We start from the raw sequence: 20,754 nt of genomic DNA, 5'->3' as shown, positions 1-20,754 counted from the left end.
CTAACATGGATTCAAACCCAGATGCAGACTGATTACCAGCTGTTGAACTACTTTGTGCCTCTGTGGAAGCTTGGGTAGGCGGCTGGTTGGCCTCCGCTTGTCTACTGGGTTCAGAGGATTGAAAAGGCAAAAGTGACTGTAGAGAGAACTTTTTCTCCGTTGTGGGCTCCTGGGAGGCAGGTGGAACTATGGCCACTGGTGGAGTGGTACCACCACTTTTGGGAATAAATGCAAGCAGCTTGGAAATTCCTGATTCGGTTTGGGGTGGTGTTTGGGAGGTAGGTGGTTCTGTTGCAGATGCACACACAGTTTCAGGGGTTTCGGTATTAGATTTAGGGATAAATGAGAACAATTTTGAAATACCAGAATCAGTTTGTGGTGGCTGGGGAGATGGAGAAATACTAGAGGCTTCTGCCTCAGTTGGAGACTTTGCTCCTGTGATTGTGCTGAACAATGAGCTCATTGCATTTTTCACCCCAGTTATGCCTTGTTCAACAGGACTTTCCTCTTTAAGAACAGGTTTGGCCATATTGCTGTCATTGTCTTCAGGTGGTAAAATTTTTGCATCAGTTGGCAGAGCAGGTAGTTTTCTTCTTGGTGGCTTGGGCATTGATTCATAGCTGTTGACCTCCTCCTCTTTTATTGCCAAGTATTCAGACACTGAGTGGACTAAGCTCCGCAGTTCACCCATTGGATCTATGTATTCATCATCTGGGTCCTCCACAGGAGATAACTGATCTTGTTGATCAGTTGTTCTGCTTCTTCTTGAAAAATCTTGTCCTTCAAAATGTTCCATATACTTGCCAGAGTAGCCGTAACTTTCATATTCAAAATTAGCGTCTCCCTCAGTGAATGTTAGCTCCTCCAGTTCTTCCTCAGATCCAAATGAGTACTGCATCTCATCAGAGCCAAGCGAGTTATAGTCAACACGTCTTCTGACCCTATCAGCTTCTTCCCTAGCAGCCTCCTGCTCACGAAAAACAGCATAGTTCTCCAGAGTATCTTCTAAAGCGGTTTTGGCCCACAATCTGGTCTTGTAAAGGAGGCTTTCTCTGTCTGTCGGCTGTCTCAGCTGTTTAACTGAGGGAATTATGTCAATTTCAGGAGGAGATGATTCATCCTCAAAGCTGCCGGCTGCCTTGTAAACTAATCGCACTTCCCCGCTGCCAAAGCCATGCCTCTGTCTGGGTGCCCTGTCATTTGGCTCCAGCGTGTCCTCTGGGGATAGACCATCACACTCTACCGTCTGATAAAATCTGCTGCCTTTGGACTCACAGTTGTCACTGATTCGGTAGATGATACTTTTATCTTCATCCTCCCAAAGTTTCTGCTCAGTGTCTAAATAATCATCCAGTACACTCGAGTTAGGCACATTATATTTACTCTCCCAATCCTCTACACCCATACCTGAGTCTACAGGAATTATTCTAACGCCTCTTTTGCTGTTTGATCGTCTAGATTGGATAAACAAAAGTATATCATGCAGGAAGAGGTGGAATGTGATGCAAAGAAAGAAAAATAAAGGGAGGAAATCAAAGAGGAACAACAAAGAGAATCATTAAACATGATCTAAAAAAAAGAGAGAGGCAATGTACATACAGATGAATAAAAGTAAATGTATAAAGCAACAATAAAAGGCATAATAAGTTCATTTAGCTTAAAAACATCATCTGCAGTTATGCAAAAGAAAGCTAGTTTTTTGTTGTTTTTTCTTTCAAATATTTAGAAAAGCAACTGGTTGACTAAAACTGTCAACAAAATGTTAGGGTAATATTACTGTAAATAACTAAAGCCATACCAAAAGTGACACAAATGTCTTTGGGAACTTTCTGGCTTCATTTTCTCACATTGGTTTGAAATTATTATGTAATTATCTGCATGTCCAATCATTTTGAAAAAGAAAAAGGCTTTTTTTTAAAAGTCATGCTTGCTATATGTCTGCAAAACATTATCAATCAACTATTAACAAAAAAAAGTGTTTCCATTGCAGTTTTGCAAAATAAACCAATTTCAACACAGCCAAAAGAAAAACACATCCTTCTAGTGCCAAAGATTTTCATCAAAAATGTTTTTTCAAAATTGGTGTTTCCATTAAGTGAATTTATTATCTAAATGTCAAACAGTGCAACCTATTGGCAGATTTTCAGATCTTTGCAGAGGTGGATAAATACAAAAGATAAGTTTCACATTTAAGTATCAGCCAATTGTTGATCTCCCAAAATTAGGAAAAATTTTGGAAGATCAGCTGACTTATTGGTGCGCAAATATTTTCTTAATCCATCGAATTAGAGAAAAACATCCCAATATAGTCCATGTCTGGGGTTGCTTCTCATCTGAAGACTTACTTAAACTTCAGTCAAAAAAATATAAATTTTCAAACAAAACTAATCTCACTTTTGACACTCATCTATGATAGATCGGGGAATAGTGTAAAAACAAAATAATCTCCACACTTGTGTCACTGCCAAAACTTTTAACCAAGTCTTTGTGTGTCTTTATATACACAGACATACACAAATGAATGACATTTTTTGCCAGAATGTAATGCTGCTGCATAGGTAGAAAGACATGTCTGTGTTTACCTGTTTGCCCTCGTTTCTCTATTGTCTAGATCGTAACTGTGAACAGAGTCAGACTCCCTACACAGGCTCTGATGCTGGACTCTACGGCCTATGGGATACTGATGGACGGATGAATTTGTCTGGGAAGTGTTGTGGAACCGCGGTGGCCGGTTCCCAGTTTCACTGGGGTAGTCGCTGTCTCGGTCGTCCACGGCGCTGTCATGGTCGTCATACGCTGGAGTGGAAACAAAGCAAATACTTTAAAGAAGCATTTCCACTCCATTTCTTTCAATTTGCAATCTCACTATGACATGTAATGTGTTTTAAGGATGGAAACAAGGCATTCAGGCAACAAAAGTATTTGAACAAATGGCTCCCTCTTGTGGTAGCAGGCAGACAACACAAAACGAACGCTGCTGTGACAGACCAAACAATGTGACTCCACACAAGATTTTTTTTGTAGCAAGACAACAAACCATTCTGCAACATGCAAATATGGAGAGAAAAATGAATCACAGGTGGTAAAAAACAGCAAACAACCTCTTTACATACTTTGCTGATCACTCCATCCAAAATAACTCCAACTGCCTGTTGGAATGAAGGAGAGTTTTCAAAGAAGAAATGTAAACTGAAATTACTGAAAAATTAACTCTGTTGTGCATGGAAGTAAACCAAATGTGTTCGACTGGATGAAATATGTGTCAAAGTGATGAGATATCTGCTTTCCTGTCAAGAAAGAGGGAAATTAAATTCCTATAATTTTTTTATATGATTATCCTGCCAAATTAGCGCCAATCCATCGGTCATTAATCAATTTTTTTGTTTTAAAATAAAGACAGATACTCATTTATATGTTTGAATTCATCAGTTAACTTCTAAAACATAATAAAAAACAAAGACTTATTTCTAACTGCATGCACAAAATAATGATTTTGTTTGTGGACTTACAGCACTGTGACGGCATCGACGCCATTCTTCTTCTCTGGACCTCTCCTGGTAAAGGGTACTGGGAAAAGAAGAAGAAAAGACAACAGGAAAGGTGAAAAAATAAAGAATAAAATTATTTTAAAGTGATTCCTGCATTTGTTCGATGTAGTTACAACCTTTATTTGACACAAGGTGGCAGCAGAGAGCCAAACTAACTTCAACAGAAGAATGAGTTTGATTTTATTTATAAAAGCAAACAAAATGGGATAGATTTAAAAAAAAAAAAGATCTTCTTTTAATTTGATGAAAATTAGTTTGTATTTCTTCAAGACAAAGACATAAATAATATTTAAAAAGTATAAATGCAGCAGACAAAATCAGACAAGGATGCTTTATGGTAAAAAAAATGTCCATATGAATGAAAGATTAACAAAAAAAAAGAAATCAGACAACAAGGAAAAACTTTTTAGTTTCACCTAAAGACTGTGTGTACATTACAATGTGAAACAGGGATTGCATTAAAACTGTGTTCATGTTGTAGCTGGGATTTTATTTTATTTTAAGACCCTTTGAACTGAGTTTAGATAAAACTTTAAACTTTGGCATTTTAGAAGAAAAAAGTTTTATTTCCTCCACAGTTTAAATTTCTTTATGTGAAAAGCTCTTCACAGAACATAATAATAAAAAAAATAAATGATTGAAAAGGTTACATTTTAAATTCTGTTAAAACTTCACCTGATAGTTCAAATGTTTACATATAATATAGCTTGATAAAAGATGCATTATGCTTCATGTTCAACCTTTGAAACATGCAGATTTACTCTTTAATGCATGCATACAAAACTTCAAATAAAAAAAATAAGGTACAGAAACTGGTTTTGGCCTTTTTTCCAGATTACTAGCAGTGAACAGTTATTGAACCAACCTCGTCGTGGATCTGCATGGTGTTGATCCGCTCCAGCTTACTGGTCCAGTACTCCGCCTCGTCTTCTGGGATATCTGGTCCGAGGAGATGGAGGAAAGCAACAAAGTTAAGAAGAAAGGCCCGCAGGCAGGCATGGGGAAGAGGGATATGTCAAGTGATGAGTGGAGAAACAAAATGAGAAAATAATGCAGATAATCCTGGAAAAATCAGAAGTTAAGTCAGCCCAAGTGGAGAAAGAAATGAAGGACATGGGGGCTGGAGCTCCACCCTGATCTCTGCTCTCTCTCCTCCGTCCTCTGGACTCTCTCAACCAAGCAGCTCAATGTGTTCAAACCTTAAAGTCATGCATTTTTGATGGCTAGTAAATGGGAAATTTTCTTTCCAGGCCTCAGAATCAAATTAACCAGCAGCAGCTCAGAGTTTCCCTAAAGCCAATGCAGGTTTAAAAAAAAGAGAAAACAGGAGAATTTATAATGTCCGGCTGTAGTCTCCAACATCAACACGAACAAGATGTAACACATCTTTACACGAACTAAAGATGAACCGATAAATACATTTTCTTTTACTCTTTCCATGTTTCTACTGCAGGCTCTTGTGTTTGGTTTAATGGTCTCAAAACGGCTTTACTCTGAGCGAACGGAAATCCTCTACCTGTTTCAGAAAATGGCTTAACGACACGGTGTCCTGTATCTATCTGGGAAATCTAACCAAGCTAAAACAAGAGGCATTTGGTCAAATTTAACTTCAGACAGAGAAAAAAAAAAATTATATTCAATGTATGTAAATATTTGGTTTCAACATGTAAAAGAAGAAAAATAAAACAGGAACAGATCCCAGAGCAGGGAGGGTTTAATTTGGATAGCTGGGGGGGAAAAAGAAGGAAATATAAATGAGAAGGTTGTGAAAGATTAACAAAGTGTAACCCATCATAAAAACTTAATGCAGCCTAATGGTGGTTCCACATGTTCCACCGTTTAACAGGAGGTGAAAGTGAATAAAACAGAGCAGGCAGCTGTGAGCAGTGAGCAGCTAAATGAAGTAAAATAGAAGAAATGAAGGATTTATAGTTACTTTAGTTTAGTAATTATGATAAAGTAAAGACAGTAAATCTTTAATTTATCAGTTTAGTGGTTTGCTGTACAATCCTGGTGATTTCATTACTTCATTTTTGCAAAAATCCTGTTCTCTTAAGTTTTACATCACTGAATTTGAACTCAATTTCTCTCTAATGAATGAAAAAGAATTGGACAAATCAAGCAGAACAGTTGCTCCACAATCTTCTTTATTACCAGTTTGAATTTTTTTTAAAAACATAACTTAACTTTTTAAAATGTTTTCTGGCACCACTAATGTGCCAAATATCTAAACAATATTTCCGTTTTCTATTGACAAGTCACAGTTTTTCTTTTAAGGAGATCACTGGGATGGTTTCAGTGATTTTATCAGGACTTTTTAAGGACTATTGTGATCCATCGGCAGTATTTCATTGTATTTTTAACACTTATGTTTTCTAAAAAGTTTTAAATAAAAGCATCAGTTCAATAAGCAGGCAAGAGGAGTACCGCTTTCTGTCTGTAAAGCTACTAGGGCTGCAACTATTTTAGTAATTGATTATTCTATAGTTTATTCTGATGGATAATCGCATAATTGGACAAAAAATGTTTTATTTAAGCTTATTTTATAAAATATTAGAACTATTTTAAAAGGTAAAAATAAACAATTTCCATTTTTAAACAAGAAAACATTTTATAACCTATTGACAGCATTCCTCTGATGAAAGCTTGATAATTTTATGCATCTGTAACTAAAACAAATAATATTTCCAACATCGATATGTGAATATCTCAGGTGTTTTTGCTTGATTTAACATCAATACAACCTCAATAAAACCTCTTTCTTCTTAGGCTGCTACCCCCGCGACCCGACCCCGGATAAAGTGGAAGATAGATAGATAGATGGATGGATGGATGGATGGATGGATGGATGGATGGATGGACAGTGAAAAATTGATCTGCTGATTACTTTTTGGATTAAACGATTAATAATTGGAGTCTTTTTGGAGATTTTTTTTTACAGAATTTGAACCTAAAATTATGCGACTTTAGGAGTTTTGTCTGTAAATGTACTCACAGACAAAATGCACATTTATTTTTTTACAGTTTTGGCTTAATTACTGCTCTGAGTGTTCTTTTTGGCTTTTTATTGAGTGTTTATACTGTAATTAACGATTAATTGATTACTAAGTTAGTTGATGATTATTTGAATAATCGTTTAATCACGATTAGTCATAATTAATCGTGATTAATCGTTTCAGCCCGATGTGATATGCACCAAAGGGAAGCTCAAAGCGAGTGTCCAGCAGCACTTGGTGCGGCGTTGGGTTGATGGTGCCGCAGATCTGATCCTCCTTCATCAACACCTCCGAGTCCAAAGCCGTCCAACTTCCTGGTCCCTCCTGGAGAACAGGAAACACTCAGAAAAACTGATGGAAACTAGCAAGACATGAAAATACTCATTTGCATTTCTTTAGGTACGCCTTAAAGCAGCAATCAGGTTCCCATCTGTGCATCAATACAGTTATTGATCCTTGTAATGGGTCTCTCTCTTTCTTCCTGCTGATCATCAGTGATGTTAATGTGGTTCCAAACAAGTCAGTGAAAGACTCATTCCTCCCTGTAATTTACTGAATTTATTTATGTTTTCTTCTGAAACCTTCTCTAAAAGTAACAAATACTAGACTCTGTCAGAAATGTCAGTTTTCTATGTATTTTTAGTTTAAGGTCTCAACTGGAAATAACAGTTAAAAGCGATGTTTGAATTTTATTGTTGACCATAGACCTAAAATGCTATATATTTGTTTATTGAGAAGGAGAATATTATGACATTTTACTTAATGGTTTGATCAAATTAAAAGGCTTTAATATGCGTAACTGGAAAGTCTAGTTTGTAATAGTGCAAAGAATAATCTCCACTGTTAAATTGCACACGACTCTGACCAAAAGGTAACAAATACCTAAAATAATCATCAAACTGAGGCCAGATTTTCAAAAATCAATAAAAAATTCTAATGATAAGAAAAAACTGGTGCAAAAAAACATTTTTACTTTCAGAGATTTCTCTGTACAGTAAAATGATGAAAGTAGAACTGAAATGATTAATCAGATTAATTGGTTTTTAATTATATATCATAATTATATATGTATATATTTTTACATATGTAAAATAAGGTGGTTTTTTACGAAAAACAATTTTTTTTAAGATAAAAAAACAAACATTCATTTTTGGTAGATATGTTTTACCCAATTTACCTCAATTGGAAGTTTTAATTTCAAAAATATATATTTTAAAAATCTCCTTTTAATTACCTTTTTTACCCAATTATTAATCAGTTAATCCAAAAACTAATCAACAGATCAGCCCTACACTGCACAAATGTTAAATCAAGCAGAAAGGGCTGAAATTTAACATGTTTATGTAAGAAATATTTACTTCAAGATGCATTCTTCATTAAAAATGATCAGGCAATCACTAAAGGAATGTTGTGTAAATAAAATCTAATTTATTTGAATGAAAAAATGGGAGAATGTGTCATTTTGGTTATTCGATTAATCGATTAGTTGTCAGAATAATCGGTTAATATCTGACTGAATAAATCGCTACCTCATCAGACTGATGGATGGTGTCCAGCGGTATCAGTGCTGTACCGATCATAGTGTCCCAGATCAAACCTTTGTTCCACAGCTCCACCACCAGACCCGAGTCCAGATTGCTGATCTCGCTGTGGAAATGAGCAAACACAAAACAACATCAATAAAATACAGCAAACACTCTTTACACATGGTCACAACAACAATAAACTCATTTAAAGGAGTCAAGCTGACCCTTTTATCACTACAAACACGGTATAAGCAACCTACCAGTAGTACTTGTGCATTGTATTAAGTCATTTTAGATTTGTTTTGAATTGCATTAATAATTTAGCTCCGTTTTATGTTGCCGAACTGTTTCACCATTATATTCCAACTTCACCAGATCAGATGCTTTTAAAGGCCCCTAAGGCAAAGTGCTGAGGAATATGTCATCAAATATATGTTTTGCTCTTCTTAAAATAATCAAGGAGTAAAAATATTTATTAAGCTGCTCGTTTGCATGAACACCTCAATAACTTTAATGGTCGACAGGCGTTAACGTGCCACAAACGTCAAAACCTGCTGCAAACACATGAATAAACAGGAACCCCAAAACACACAAAAAGAAAAAAATAAAAGAATCAGTAAAACACTGAAAACAAGAAAAATGCTCCAAATAAAAAAAGAGCAAAGGGAAAATGTTGCAAAAACGACCGTAACTGCAAACTCTCTGCACAAAACAAAAGTCCTCCAGAACACTAGGGGGAGTATGGAGCAGGTAATATCAACTACATACATATGCTGTTGTTCTAAAATGTGTAAAAAAAAAAAAAAAAAATTAAGTATAAAACATAAATTCCGTCTTCCTCCAACTTCCTTTTGGACATCCTGTCCTTATTAAGGGTCTGATCTCACAGATTTGCTAGTCGACTCCCCCTAGTGGTCTGGAGGACTTTTGTTTTTTGGTATTAGCATTTCATACTTAACATTTTTGTTATTTGCATCGTTTTTCTGTAGCACTTATTTATTGTGTTTGTGTTTTGGAGTTTGCATCATTAATATGTTTGCAGAGCTTTTTGCCCTGTCAGTAACCGTACCTAACATAACACAAAACAGGACAAACTGCTTTTAACCTGCAAGTTAATTCTCCTTCATATATGAATTTTATATATAAACACATGAAAGGACTGTTTTCAATAGTTAAGCTCATGTTAAAATCACAACCAATCAAAAGAAAGGATACATCTGGTCTAAGATGGGATTTATTTTTATTTTTCAGTCCGGCACCAATCTTCTTCCCCCTTAAGGTCACGAGGTTCACCAGTTTTTGTGCCGAAACAATAAGTGCCAAAATGACAACTGTCATTTTCTCTAAAGAGAAACAGAAGCCAACTGTGTCCCCTGCTCATCTGCATATTCATATTCATATCCTCATTCACATTCATGTCGCCTCAGTTTGCCTGTCAATCATCTCCGATGACTCTCAGCAGCTCAGATGATGGAGAGACAGTGGGTGGGAGAAGCTAAGTTGTGCATATACTTGTTTAAGTTGCCAATTAAGGATATTTTCTGGCCTTATGGGGGACAAAAGTCATAAATTATCTGATGACTCGGTTCATTTGGAGACCAAAGTTGCAATATTTTTTTACCTTTTCAGCTGCTGCGGTTCGATTTCATATTCAGTCAAACTAATTCAAAAACTTGAAACGACCTGGACACCTCTAAAGAAAACAGACCATAACTTCTTTTTTCATAAAATGTTAGCAAAAATGGAGTAGCGTCAGATTTTAGGTTTTGTAGGATTTCTCTTGTCTTAGGGAAAAATACCACGAGCCATTTCTGCCACAAGCGCTAGACTTGGTTGTATTTACCCAGAATGCCTTGGGTTATGGTTCACTTCCTGCTTTTGGAGCGGTCTCCGGTCCGCTTGGTGTTCACATATTCATCCAAATCTGACCACAGTTCACAACAACTGAACCGAGACAGAGGTTTGTAGACGGACCAGAGTTTGCTTTTTTGGTTCACATCAGCGTTTGATTACGCATTCACATATCCATAAACAAACAAACTGGAGTTTGATTAAAGCGGACTAAACAGGGCTTAAGTCACAATAAGAATTTTGCTGATTAATCTCAGAATTTTTTTAGAAAAAAAACTAAGAATGATATTGAATTTTGGATGGCGATAAATTGTTCCAATAATTATTGCAATGAAAAATAATGTTTTTTGAGACCATTTTCAAGTAATATACTGGTAATGGCATATTATGTATGTCGAGTAACTTGCGCAGCAGCAGTTTAAAGTTTCATCATAGTTTTAATAATTATTTAAAAAACCATCACTATATAAAAGGGACATGTTGTACCTTTAATTTTACAATTTCTCAGTTAAATCTGAATCTTAAATTAGTCAAAAATATGATTTATTAGCAGTTAAAAATGACATTTTGGCCAAGGTGAGCTACTTTAATCTTATATTACATAAGATGACAGTCTGCGTCTGATGGGTTAAAGGGAGGGAAATGGAAAGAAAGAATACAGTTTTTATTGGTGGCTCAGTTTAATCTATGGGATTATGCAGTTTTATGATTAAAAATATGTCTGGTGTCTATGAATGACGTGCCTGAGTTGCGTCTCTGGTGAAAACAGTCAGAATCAGTGCATTTTTAAACATCCAGAAGGACGCTGTGTGTTTTTGAGCTGAGACTGAGAGCCGACAGACGGGAGATCTGTGAAGTCGGCGGTGAAATACAGATTCAAACATGCTGGGAAAGCTTTGCACAAACACACACGGTTTCAGGATCAGGAACGAGAAAATGGCAATGTTCTTTTTTATGTTATCAGTCTTGTTGAGTTGGTTTGATTTTGACATGAACATCAATATTTCAGCACTTATGTCTGTTTAAACCTTAGAGTCCATACTCACAATACCCAACCCTGCGTCACCATGTTAACTGACCCCATCGATATTCTTAATTAAATCAATAATATCTACAACAAAATGATTTTCATTCCTCCCAAATGAAAGTGGTTTTAAGAAAGCGGTTGTGCACTCACACAAACTAAAGCTGAAGTCAATAGTCCTCTTTAAGTTGACAGAGTGGAGTTAGATTTATGTTTGAGATGGGTTTTTAATGCCCACATGTAAATTTATCAATAAAATAGCCTGTTTTACCCATTTCCTGGAAAATGTTTAACAGTTAAAATGAGATCGATCATTTCATTTTATTTATGGTTTTGTTTGCATGCAGTTGTTTCTGTTTTATTTAATACTTTCAGTGTTTGCTGTTCTTTACAAAGTGAATGTTTTTTGGTTGTTGAGAGAGCAAACTTGTGTTATTATCAATATGTTAATTGAAAACGGTCTCAATGACACAATATAATCACTTATTGTCCCAGTCGATATATTGACAACATATCGTCCAGCAAAATTTGTTATTGTGACAGGCCTGGTCTCATAGATTTCTGCCAAAAACTCAGAAATTTTTAGATTAATCTCAGAAATGTTCAATAAATGGAAATGTAAAGTTGGACATTTTTGACATTTCAAACTGAAACTTATAAAAAAAAATTAAGTTCTGAATTTATTCTCAAAATTTCTGTTAGCAAATGTTCAACTCAGAAATTTCAAAGTTTTTTCAAGAAAACGTCTGACAATCTTAAAATCAGACAATCAGTTTTTTTTTTTGGCATAATTTTAATCCTTTCTTTTTATAGAACTAATACATCATGGTTATCCGTTCAAATGACCACTTCTAGTAAAGTCAGCTGCATTTTCCCCATCTTCTATTCAATAAATTCCAATTAAAATATATTAAAAACTTGAATGCAAACAACATGACGATACACCATGAATTGGATTCATAAAATACATTACATAGCACCCAACTATTTCGTCTTATTTAAACATCCAGATGAAAGAAACCTTGCAGATCAAAATCAGAGAGAAGCAGAATGAAGGACAGGAGGAGGAGGAAAAGGTTTCCAACAGACAGACGTTAATCTCTCCTGTTGTTGTAATTTGATAAAGTCACTCCTCAAACACTTAATACAGGCTGATGCAGGCAGAAGGAAAAAGGTCACAATTTGTTGATACTTGAGCAGACCTTAATTGAAGGAAAGAGTAGGCGATGACCCGAAACAACAGACAAACCGATCAATAATCAGAAGAGCTTCTCCCCAAACATCTGAATATATCCTAAGTTGTTGTTCAATTAAAATAAAACGCATACATCTGTGATCTTAGACACAAAATCTTACTAAGTACTTTTGGTCTATTTGCAGTGCAAATTTCTTAGCATGCTTGAAATGAGACAAAATTAGCTTATAAGTAACTTTTCAGCAAGACATGAGAGCTTGTTAACTAGAGCCAATAATTCCTTAATATTGATAAAAGGTACAAGTACCATTATTTCACTTATAACCAGACATTTTTCCCGTTTTATAAGTGAAAAAATATGTCAATAGAACTAGAACTTTTCCACCAATATTAAGGAATTATTTACTTATTATATATCTTGCTGAAAAGTTACCTGTAAGTTAGTTTGTTTTATATCATGTGTACAAAAATATTTGAACCAAAACTAGACCAAAAATACTTTGTAAGATTTTGACTCATTGATAACCAATCAATCAGTCATATCAATGCAAAGTAAAAATGCTAACATTAGCCTAGCATGTCATCTAAATGATCTGCATAGAAAAATCTATTTAACTGGAATCTGTAGCTGTGTACATTCATCAGGTTATTTTTAAAGCTGTTTAGCATCACTTCCTGCTGCCAGGAGAACCACTGAAGCAGTTTGCTGCAGAAATAAAAACACAGAACTGATAACAGCTTTAAAATGAATGAACTGCTGCCTGACATACTGCACTACACTGCAGGCAGCAGCTAGATTGAGAAATGATTTGGTCGTCATGATGCGGCTCGGTGGAGGAAGATCTAATTCAGTCTGCAGCGTCATTGAATTTAATCTAATTCCTTTAAGTCAGTTATAAACCTGAAACTTAAAATTAGTTGTTTTTAGTATGATTTAAAGAATTACTCATGAACATCAGCACTAACCCTTTTTTTTTTTGCAATACACATTTGTTAATGTCAATGTAGCCCACAACAAGATGCTAACCATGTTCAATGTTAACATAATTTTATATTCCTAATTTTAAATAACTGATGATAAGAAAATAATCTTTGTTGACAAAGCAGTTCAGAAAAGTTCCTCACATAAAAAGTCACTAAACATTTTTGGGGTTAAATTACATTTTATCATGACTTGAGTTATTAAGTGGTGCATCTTCCATTATTTCAGCATATAGTGCAATTAATTATCTAATAAAGTCTGAATTGTTTTGGTCTGCACTGGATACACAGCGTCCTCCGTTATTATGGGCATCCATGCTTCACATGTGTAAAATGTTTAAGATACTTTGATTGCAGCAGTATAATCTCTTCAGGAATTTTTTTTTTGACAAACCTTTAATTTTAGTATGTTTATTTATCCAGTGAAAAAACCTATAAGGTTTGATATTTTTCAAAGAAAATCACTGGTGCTTTCCCACAGTATCCCTTTAAAATAAGTGTTATCAATCGTTTACTTTTTAAAATAATATTAAAACATAAGAAAAAACAAGAATTCTGACTTTTTTCATAGAATTCTATTTTCTTAGAATTCTGACTAATTGTAGAATTGTGACCATTTTTGCACAATTTTGACTTTAATAGTAGAATCCTGACTTTTATCAGAAAAAATTGTTTTTGCATAATTCTTATATAATTCCAACTTTTTTCTCAGAATTTGGACTTTCATCGTAGAATTCCGACTTTTGATCTCAGTCAATTAATGTCATAATTCTGAGAAAAAAGTCAGAATTGTATGATTAAAGAATTTTTTTTTTTTTTCCCCCAGTGGCCCTAATCGTCTTCCGTACTCTAAACACTGAAATAAGAAAATCTGTGAGCAGAAGAGCAGACGAACCGCTCTCTGTGTCATATTGTAGTCCTGTTGGCACAACGGGCTTGGAGAAAAATTAGCAGCCGGTCTGCTAGTATCTGTGGCACAATCATTACCGGTACTTATCATGAGATTTTCCAAATTAAAACTGGATTTTTCTACTCTTCAGATGTGCCATTTTGCTCGTCGAGAGACCACAAAACTTCATTTTGCCATCAGTGTTTCTCTGCACAGCTGCCAAATGTGCCAAAAAGATGCAGGACGAGTTAAAAAAACAAATTATGGGATGCCATTCAAACCACCCAACGAGGATGTTTTGCCCATCAGACAATACTTCCACACATAAATTGCTGATTTTCTCCTCACACATTGATTCAAACACCACCACTTACAACAGAACAGGAAGCGTAAAAACAACCCAGCAGATTTCTAAATCAGGTGCATCTTTATTTCTATTCCCTCTGGAATCAGGATGGGCTTGACAATTCATTAGATTTCTAACCGGCTCATCCACTTATCTGGCAGGTAATTTCACTTTCCATCCATCCAACCTCCTTCTGCCCAAATTCCCATTTAGAAGGCCGTGTCAGCCGGCCAGACCGGAGTCCCACAGGCCGCTGCTGTGCACCACTTTCAATGCCACAGAGGCCCATTAAGACCAGATAACAAGTCAGCTTGCAATGGCTACCTGGCCTGCATTCATCTGCAGGCTGCCACAGCATCTGAGGCACCAATTTCTCTCTGCATTTGTCTTAATACATCCCAGGGGTTTGGCAGCGAACACGCCGTTACCACCGCTACACCGTTAGTGACAACACTTTGCAAAAAAACGCCAGAAAAATAAAGCAAAGTGACGATCCAAACTAAAATAAATGAATTTAGGTTTTAAATAGGGCAGAAATGACTAATTGGATTAATTGGTTTCTTTTTAAATAATCGTCAAATAATTTAATAATCGATTATTCATTAATTGGAGAACACAGACTAACCTGATGGAAAAAAAACCCACATATTCAAACCAAAACTATACAAAATATATTTACACTTTGAATTCAAGATAAAAACACCTTTGTCTGTAAATATATCATATGAAATAAATGTCCCCATAAAATAAAACAAAAATAATTTTATTTATTTCAAGAATCTTTTATTTCAAGATTTATTTATTTATTTTTTTATTCATCTAATAACTTTGTTTTATTTTGTGACACTAATTTTGTTATGCTACTTTATGCATTCCATGGACGTTTATCTTTTTAACTCCATTTTTATTAGCAATGGAAATAATAAAAGCAGAATAAACATGTATTTTACTGCATGAAATAAATGTCCCCATGAAACAAAACAAAAGAAAATATTTTAAAATATATATTTTTTAAATCTTTTTCAAGATTGATTGATTTATTTCAAGATTTATAAAAAAAATATATTGCAAGATTTATTTATTTTTTTCAATATTTACTCATTTCATTGTTTATTCATTTGATAACTGTTTTATTTTGTGACACTTTGATCTTGTAAAACTACTTTATGCATTTCATGGGCTTTTATATTTTAACTCTGTTTTTCTTTCATGGCTGAATACAAAAGTCTTCTGTTTCCCATTTCTGCACTCCTTCATGTTGGTCTGTCACATGAAATCCAATTGAAAACCACAGATGTTTGCGGTTATAATGTGACAAAGAGCGGAAAGGTTCAAGGGGTTTCAATACTTTAGTAAATATAAAGTATTTTACTTACAACATGAAGTCCTGCTCCCAGCACGGCCGATCTCCACGGACTGTGATGGTTGTACTCTTCACATTCTGGACCTTTAAGGTGACGTAGGCGTTGAATTTGTCTGGAAAAAACAGAGAAAATGGAAAATTAGAAACTCAAATATTTGTTAAAATACTGTTTGGGGGTCAGACATAAAAGCTACGCGAAAAGCTAAATGTTATTTTAAACTTTTGTTATCTTTAATTCCAGGAAATATTCAGAAAATCCCAGATAAAAATGAAGGAGAGTTTCTCCTTGTATGTACTACAGCTGGGGTATTATTGATGTGATGAAATGATGTAAAACATTTTATTTTGTTACACAATAAAATAAAGGGGTAAAACACTCTTCAGATCAAATTAATTTCCAATATTAGCTGTTACTGTTTCCTGGTTCAAGTATTTTTCACGTCTGAATAAAAATAAAAGAAAACAGGATGGAAATATATTAAATATTTAGATTTTTCCCATGTTGTAAATCCATTCATCCATCTATTTATAAATCTGTCCACCCAAACGTTTACATGTGTATCCATCCACTAATTCATCTCTCCACCATCCATCAGTCCATTAATTTATCCATCTTTCCATCTACTTATCCATCCACCCATCCATCAATCTACTTATCCTTTAATTTATCCATCCATTCATCCAGTTATCCATCCATTCGTTCATCCTTTCATCTATCTATTCACCAATCTACTTATTCTTTAATTTGTTCATCCATCCATCTGATTATCCATCCATCCATTCCTTGCTGTCTGTGCATTTTGCTGATTCCATAAGAATCGGTTAAACACATAATAACAAGTATATTCACAGTGAAAGCTTGTATTGATGCTTTAAAAAAATATCCATCCATCCATCCATTTTCTAACACCCTTGTCCCTTAGTGGGATCAGGAGGGGTGCTGGTCCATCTCCAGCTAACGGTCAGGGCGAGAGGCGGGGTCACCCTGGACAGGTCGCCAGTCTGTCACAGGGCAACACAGAGACACACAGGACAAACAACCATGCACACACACACACACACACCCACCCCCGCACACCCACACACACACACACGCACACGCACACACCCCCACACACACACACACACACTCACACCTAGGGAGAATTTGGAGAGATCAATTAACCTGACAGTCATGTTTTTGGACTGTGGGCAGAAGCTGGAACTTTAAAAAAAATATTTAAAATAAATTAATCAAACGGCCAAACCTCTGATTACCAACTGCTGTTGAAGAAAAAAATGGTCTGAAGAAAAAGCAGAGCATGATTGTGCCTCAACTTTCCCTCCAACATCAAATGCATTTGTTTCTCCCAGAGCTGCCTGTTAATGCATGTCTGCAGTGCTGTTACAGAGGCAGCTTCTTTCAGAGAGTGAATCTACAGAGGCTGAGGCACGAAGAAAACAACATAAAAGGATCTGAAACAGAAACAGGCTAAAAATCATTGCAAAACTGAATCCTTAAAGGATCTGCTAGTATAGATGATTCAGATGTTGTTATTCTGTGTTGTTTTGGTAAGATTTCAGGTGGTTTATACAGAATGGGAAAAAAATCAATGCAAGAACTGGCAACTTCCTACCGCATCAGCTGTTATTAAGGATACAAGTTATCGATTGATGAAAGTTGAGTCATCTTAATTCTCATCGATCAACTAACAATTATTTGAGAAGCGGCCCTGCTGTATGAATTTGGCCATCCATCTTTCCATAACACGAAGTGCTACATTTTCAGAATATGCTGGAGTAAGAAAATAAATAATAAAAACATAGAATTTTGTGTTTAATACTGACTGAATAAACAGAAAAGTTTAGTTTTCTCACGTCACGTTAAAAAGTTAGACTTATAAGATAGGAGCTTCTTAGGTTGTTGAATAGAAGAAAAGGTGGAAAATCTTTTCTTATGTTCATGAGAAGTGAAATATTTCCCATGAACAGAAACATTTTCATGCAGAAGTTCAATCTGTGGTTGATTTTGAATGAATATTAATTTTAACTTCTCTGCGCTATCTCAACCGCTTTATCCTCACCTTCGTAGCAAATCAGTCATTTTTTTGTTGAGATGTTGACACTGCTCCGCCATGAAGCATCTCGGCTGACTCAGCGCGATTAATGTGAAAACTTAAGCAGTTTATCGCGTGTTTAAACAGAACCGCTTAAAGCGTATTTATCATCCCACACCGGACTCTAATTGGACCGTTTTCTTTCCCCGTCTGAAGTGGCGCCGCCGCCATTTTGGTTCTGTAACGGCTCCACTTCAGGATGAACAGCGGCGCCCTCTGTTGGATGGCGGCCAAACTACAACCATTTTGACATGAGGTCAAAATGGCCGTTATTAGTTATTCAGTTAAGTTAATTAGTTAAGACAGGGGTGTCCAAAGTCGGTCCTCGAGGGCCGGCATCCTGCACGTTTTAGTTCTCTCCCTGGTAGTACCACCAACCTTTTCAGCATGTTAGTGATCTTCTTAGGCCTTCTAACGAGCCATCATTTGATCCAGGTGCGTTAAACCAGGGAGAAAACTAAAAAATGCAGGATGCCGGCCCTCGAGGACCGACTTTGGGCACCTCTGAGTTAAGAGGTGGGCAGAGAACACAAAAACGGTACTCAAGGAAGAGTAGCACTACTTCAACATATTTTTACTCAAGTAAAAGTAAAAAGTAGCCATCCAAAAAATTATTCAAGAGTAAAAACTATTTGGTAAATAGTCTGTTCAAGTACTGAGTAACTAATCAAATGATCAATTATTAAATATTTAAAAATTACACAATCGGACAGAACAAAATGTAAAGTTAAGTGGAAATTTTGGTATTTTATAGACCAAGTAACAAAAAATAACAAAATCAGACAAAAGACAGTTTTCCAAATCAGTTTTTGTCAATAAAAAAAACTAATGAAACTTTATCAAAAACTGAAGATGTGTGTCTGTGTCTGGTGAATTTTTGGCTAAAACATGTTTGTTTTTCATTCAGTGGGTAGAAAATCCAGAAATTTTACTCAAGTAAGAGTAGGAATACTTTATAATACAATTACTTAAGTAAAAGTACAAAGAACAGTGTAGTAAAAATACTCTTAAAAGTTTTTTTTCAAAGAAGAAACTCAAGTAAATGTAACTAATTACATTTACTTGATGCTTTGAACAATTGTAATTTAATCTAATTAACCGAGCTGTTATCCTAATAAAGTTATGACAGAAAATGAAAGCTGATTTTTAGTTTACCAAACCTATAAATCATCAAGTCTCCACTTGTTCTGTTGTATTGGTCTCCCATAGGCTTTCTGCACCATAGAATTACTTTTCTTTCTGTTTCTGAGCGAGTTAATCTGAAATAATCCATCATTCACTTTACAGAGTCTCCATGTCTGTGATTCTTGGGACCGACAGGCTGCAGACAGCTCCATTAACTGACTGCTAGCACAAGTGAGAAAAACATACAAGGTCATGACTGTAAGCAAAAATAACCCAACGAGAAACAAAAACACGGAGGGAGCATTAACAATCCAGCATCTGCTGTCTGTGACCCTGCAGAGGTTGTTAAAGTCACAATCAGAACGACGCAAACGTCCATTAACGTTCTTGTGCAAAACCCGAGGAAACACGTCAGAAGCAGACGAGCTTGGGGAGAAGATATCCCAGCATGCAGCAGGGCCTTCTTGGGAGAGCATCCGGCATCATTTATAATTAACCGGCAATGACTTATGAAAATGAATAAGTTATATTCAGTTACGCATGGACGTGCGCGGCGCGGCTGGACCAGATGACATTTACTGGGCTGTCTACAATAATGAATACTCTATTATGGGCACCGAGGGAGATTGGAGAGGTTTTGGAGATGGAGAAGAGATAAAAACATCCAAATCTGTTTATTGTTCACCAGCAGAAGGACAAGATGTTCCCTGTTTCATTACAATTCCCATTTAGTTGTGTCTAATTAATATTTACACACTGAAATTAAGGTAAGTGGAATCTCACAGGAGCCGTCACATATGAGGAATCCACAGATAACTCCAAATTATTTGGAGAAAATTCAAAAATAATTTTGATTTTTTAAAATATTCTAAAGAAAATGCAACTTGGGACGTAGAAATACCATGACTCAATGCTACTTGACACCCTGTACATGATTTCCAAAAGTCTGAACTGGATCGGCGCCATCTTGGTAGGCAAGTGGAGCACAACGCAAAGATGAACCATGGCTTCCAGACCAACAAAAATAAAGTATACTGACACTCTTAACCAAAATGCAAGAAAAATGTATATCAACAAAATGGCTTCTGTCGGGATTGACCCATATGAGACAGAGAAGTAAGACGTGTCAGACGATGTGATCAAGCTGCCTCCGATCTGATACATACAATCAGTGTTTAAACAAATTTATAAAAGACATATAAACTCTTTGTGTGAATAACAAGCTCCTGATAGAGTAGTTGTAGTAACTTACACGTAGGCTGTCTTTGTTAGCTAGCAGATAAAAACTACATTAGCTAAGCTAATTTTGCTAGTACAGAAGAAGTAGTACAGTAAATATCACTGATATTTATCTTAGTATTGCACAGAAGTGGGTAGGGTACTCCAAAATTGTGATCAGGTAGTAGTTGTAATGTACTTAAGTTGTTTATAAGTTAGAATAGGAATGAAGTGAGAGCTAGTTCTAAGATTGTGGCTCGTTTATGGTTGTCATAGCAACTCCATAGCAACTGCCTTGACAGTTAGTTACAAACACCTACCAAGACGGCTGTCAGCTACAAAGTTCCCAAAAGTGTGATGTCACAAGAACTATTTATTGGCTGGCGTTACAAAGCAGCCAATCCAGGAGCAGTATTCACTTTCGTTGGAACTGATTGGCTAAACCCACGAGACTGGAGACAAGGAAGACCGTGGATGTTAGCTTTAGGGCATCTGAAGTATTTGTGGATTTCAACAATTTGCAGACTGTTGTGGTAAAAATAAACCTTCTAAATACAGGGATTTCATAGAGGTGGACATTTATCGTACCATTTCTC

General features: G+C 35.7%; 1 protein-coding gene across 1 annotated transcript in view; it reads right to left on the bottom strand.

Annotated features, from left to right (window-relative positions):
* The window catches only part of LOC116729372 (protein unc-13 homolog B-like), a 141,376-nt gene that overhangs the window by 101,221 nt on the left and 19,401 nt on the right, over positions 1–20,754 (bottom strand). Inside the window, exons 3-9 of the mRNA XM_032577858.1 lie at positions 15,733–15,832; positions 8,074–8,191; positions 6,745–6,868; positions 4,414–4,487; positions 3,510–3,567; positions 3,114–3,149; positions 2,583–2,796 (exon numbers count right to left, since the gene is read on the bottom strand). Of these exons, the coding sequence (XP_032433749.1) occupies positions 2,583–2,796; positions 3,114–3,149; positions 3,510–3,567; positions 4,414–4,487; positions 6,745–6,868; positions 8,074–8,191; positions 15,733–15,832 (724 nt within the window). The remainder of the gene's footprint in view (positions 1–2,582; positions 2,797–3,113; positions 3,150–3,509; positions 3,568–4,413; positions 4,488–6,744; positions 6,869–8,073; positions 8,192–15,732; positions 15,833–20,754) is intronic.

The sequence above is a fragment of the Xiphophorus hellerii genome, chromosome 12 (assembly GCF_003331165.1).
Source record: "Xiphophorus hellerii strain 12219 chromosome 12, Xiphophorus_hellerii-4.1, whole genome shotgun sequence".
NCBI classification, from domain to species: domain Eukaryota; kingdom Metazoa; phylum Chordata; class Actinopteri; order Cyprinodontiformes; family Poeciliidae; genus Xiphophorus; species Xiphophorus hellerii.
Note: the sequence above shows the minus strand (reverse complement) of the source record. Positions and strands in the feature narration are given on the sequence as shown.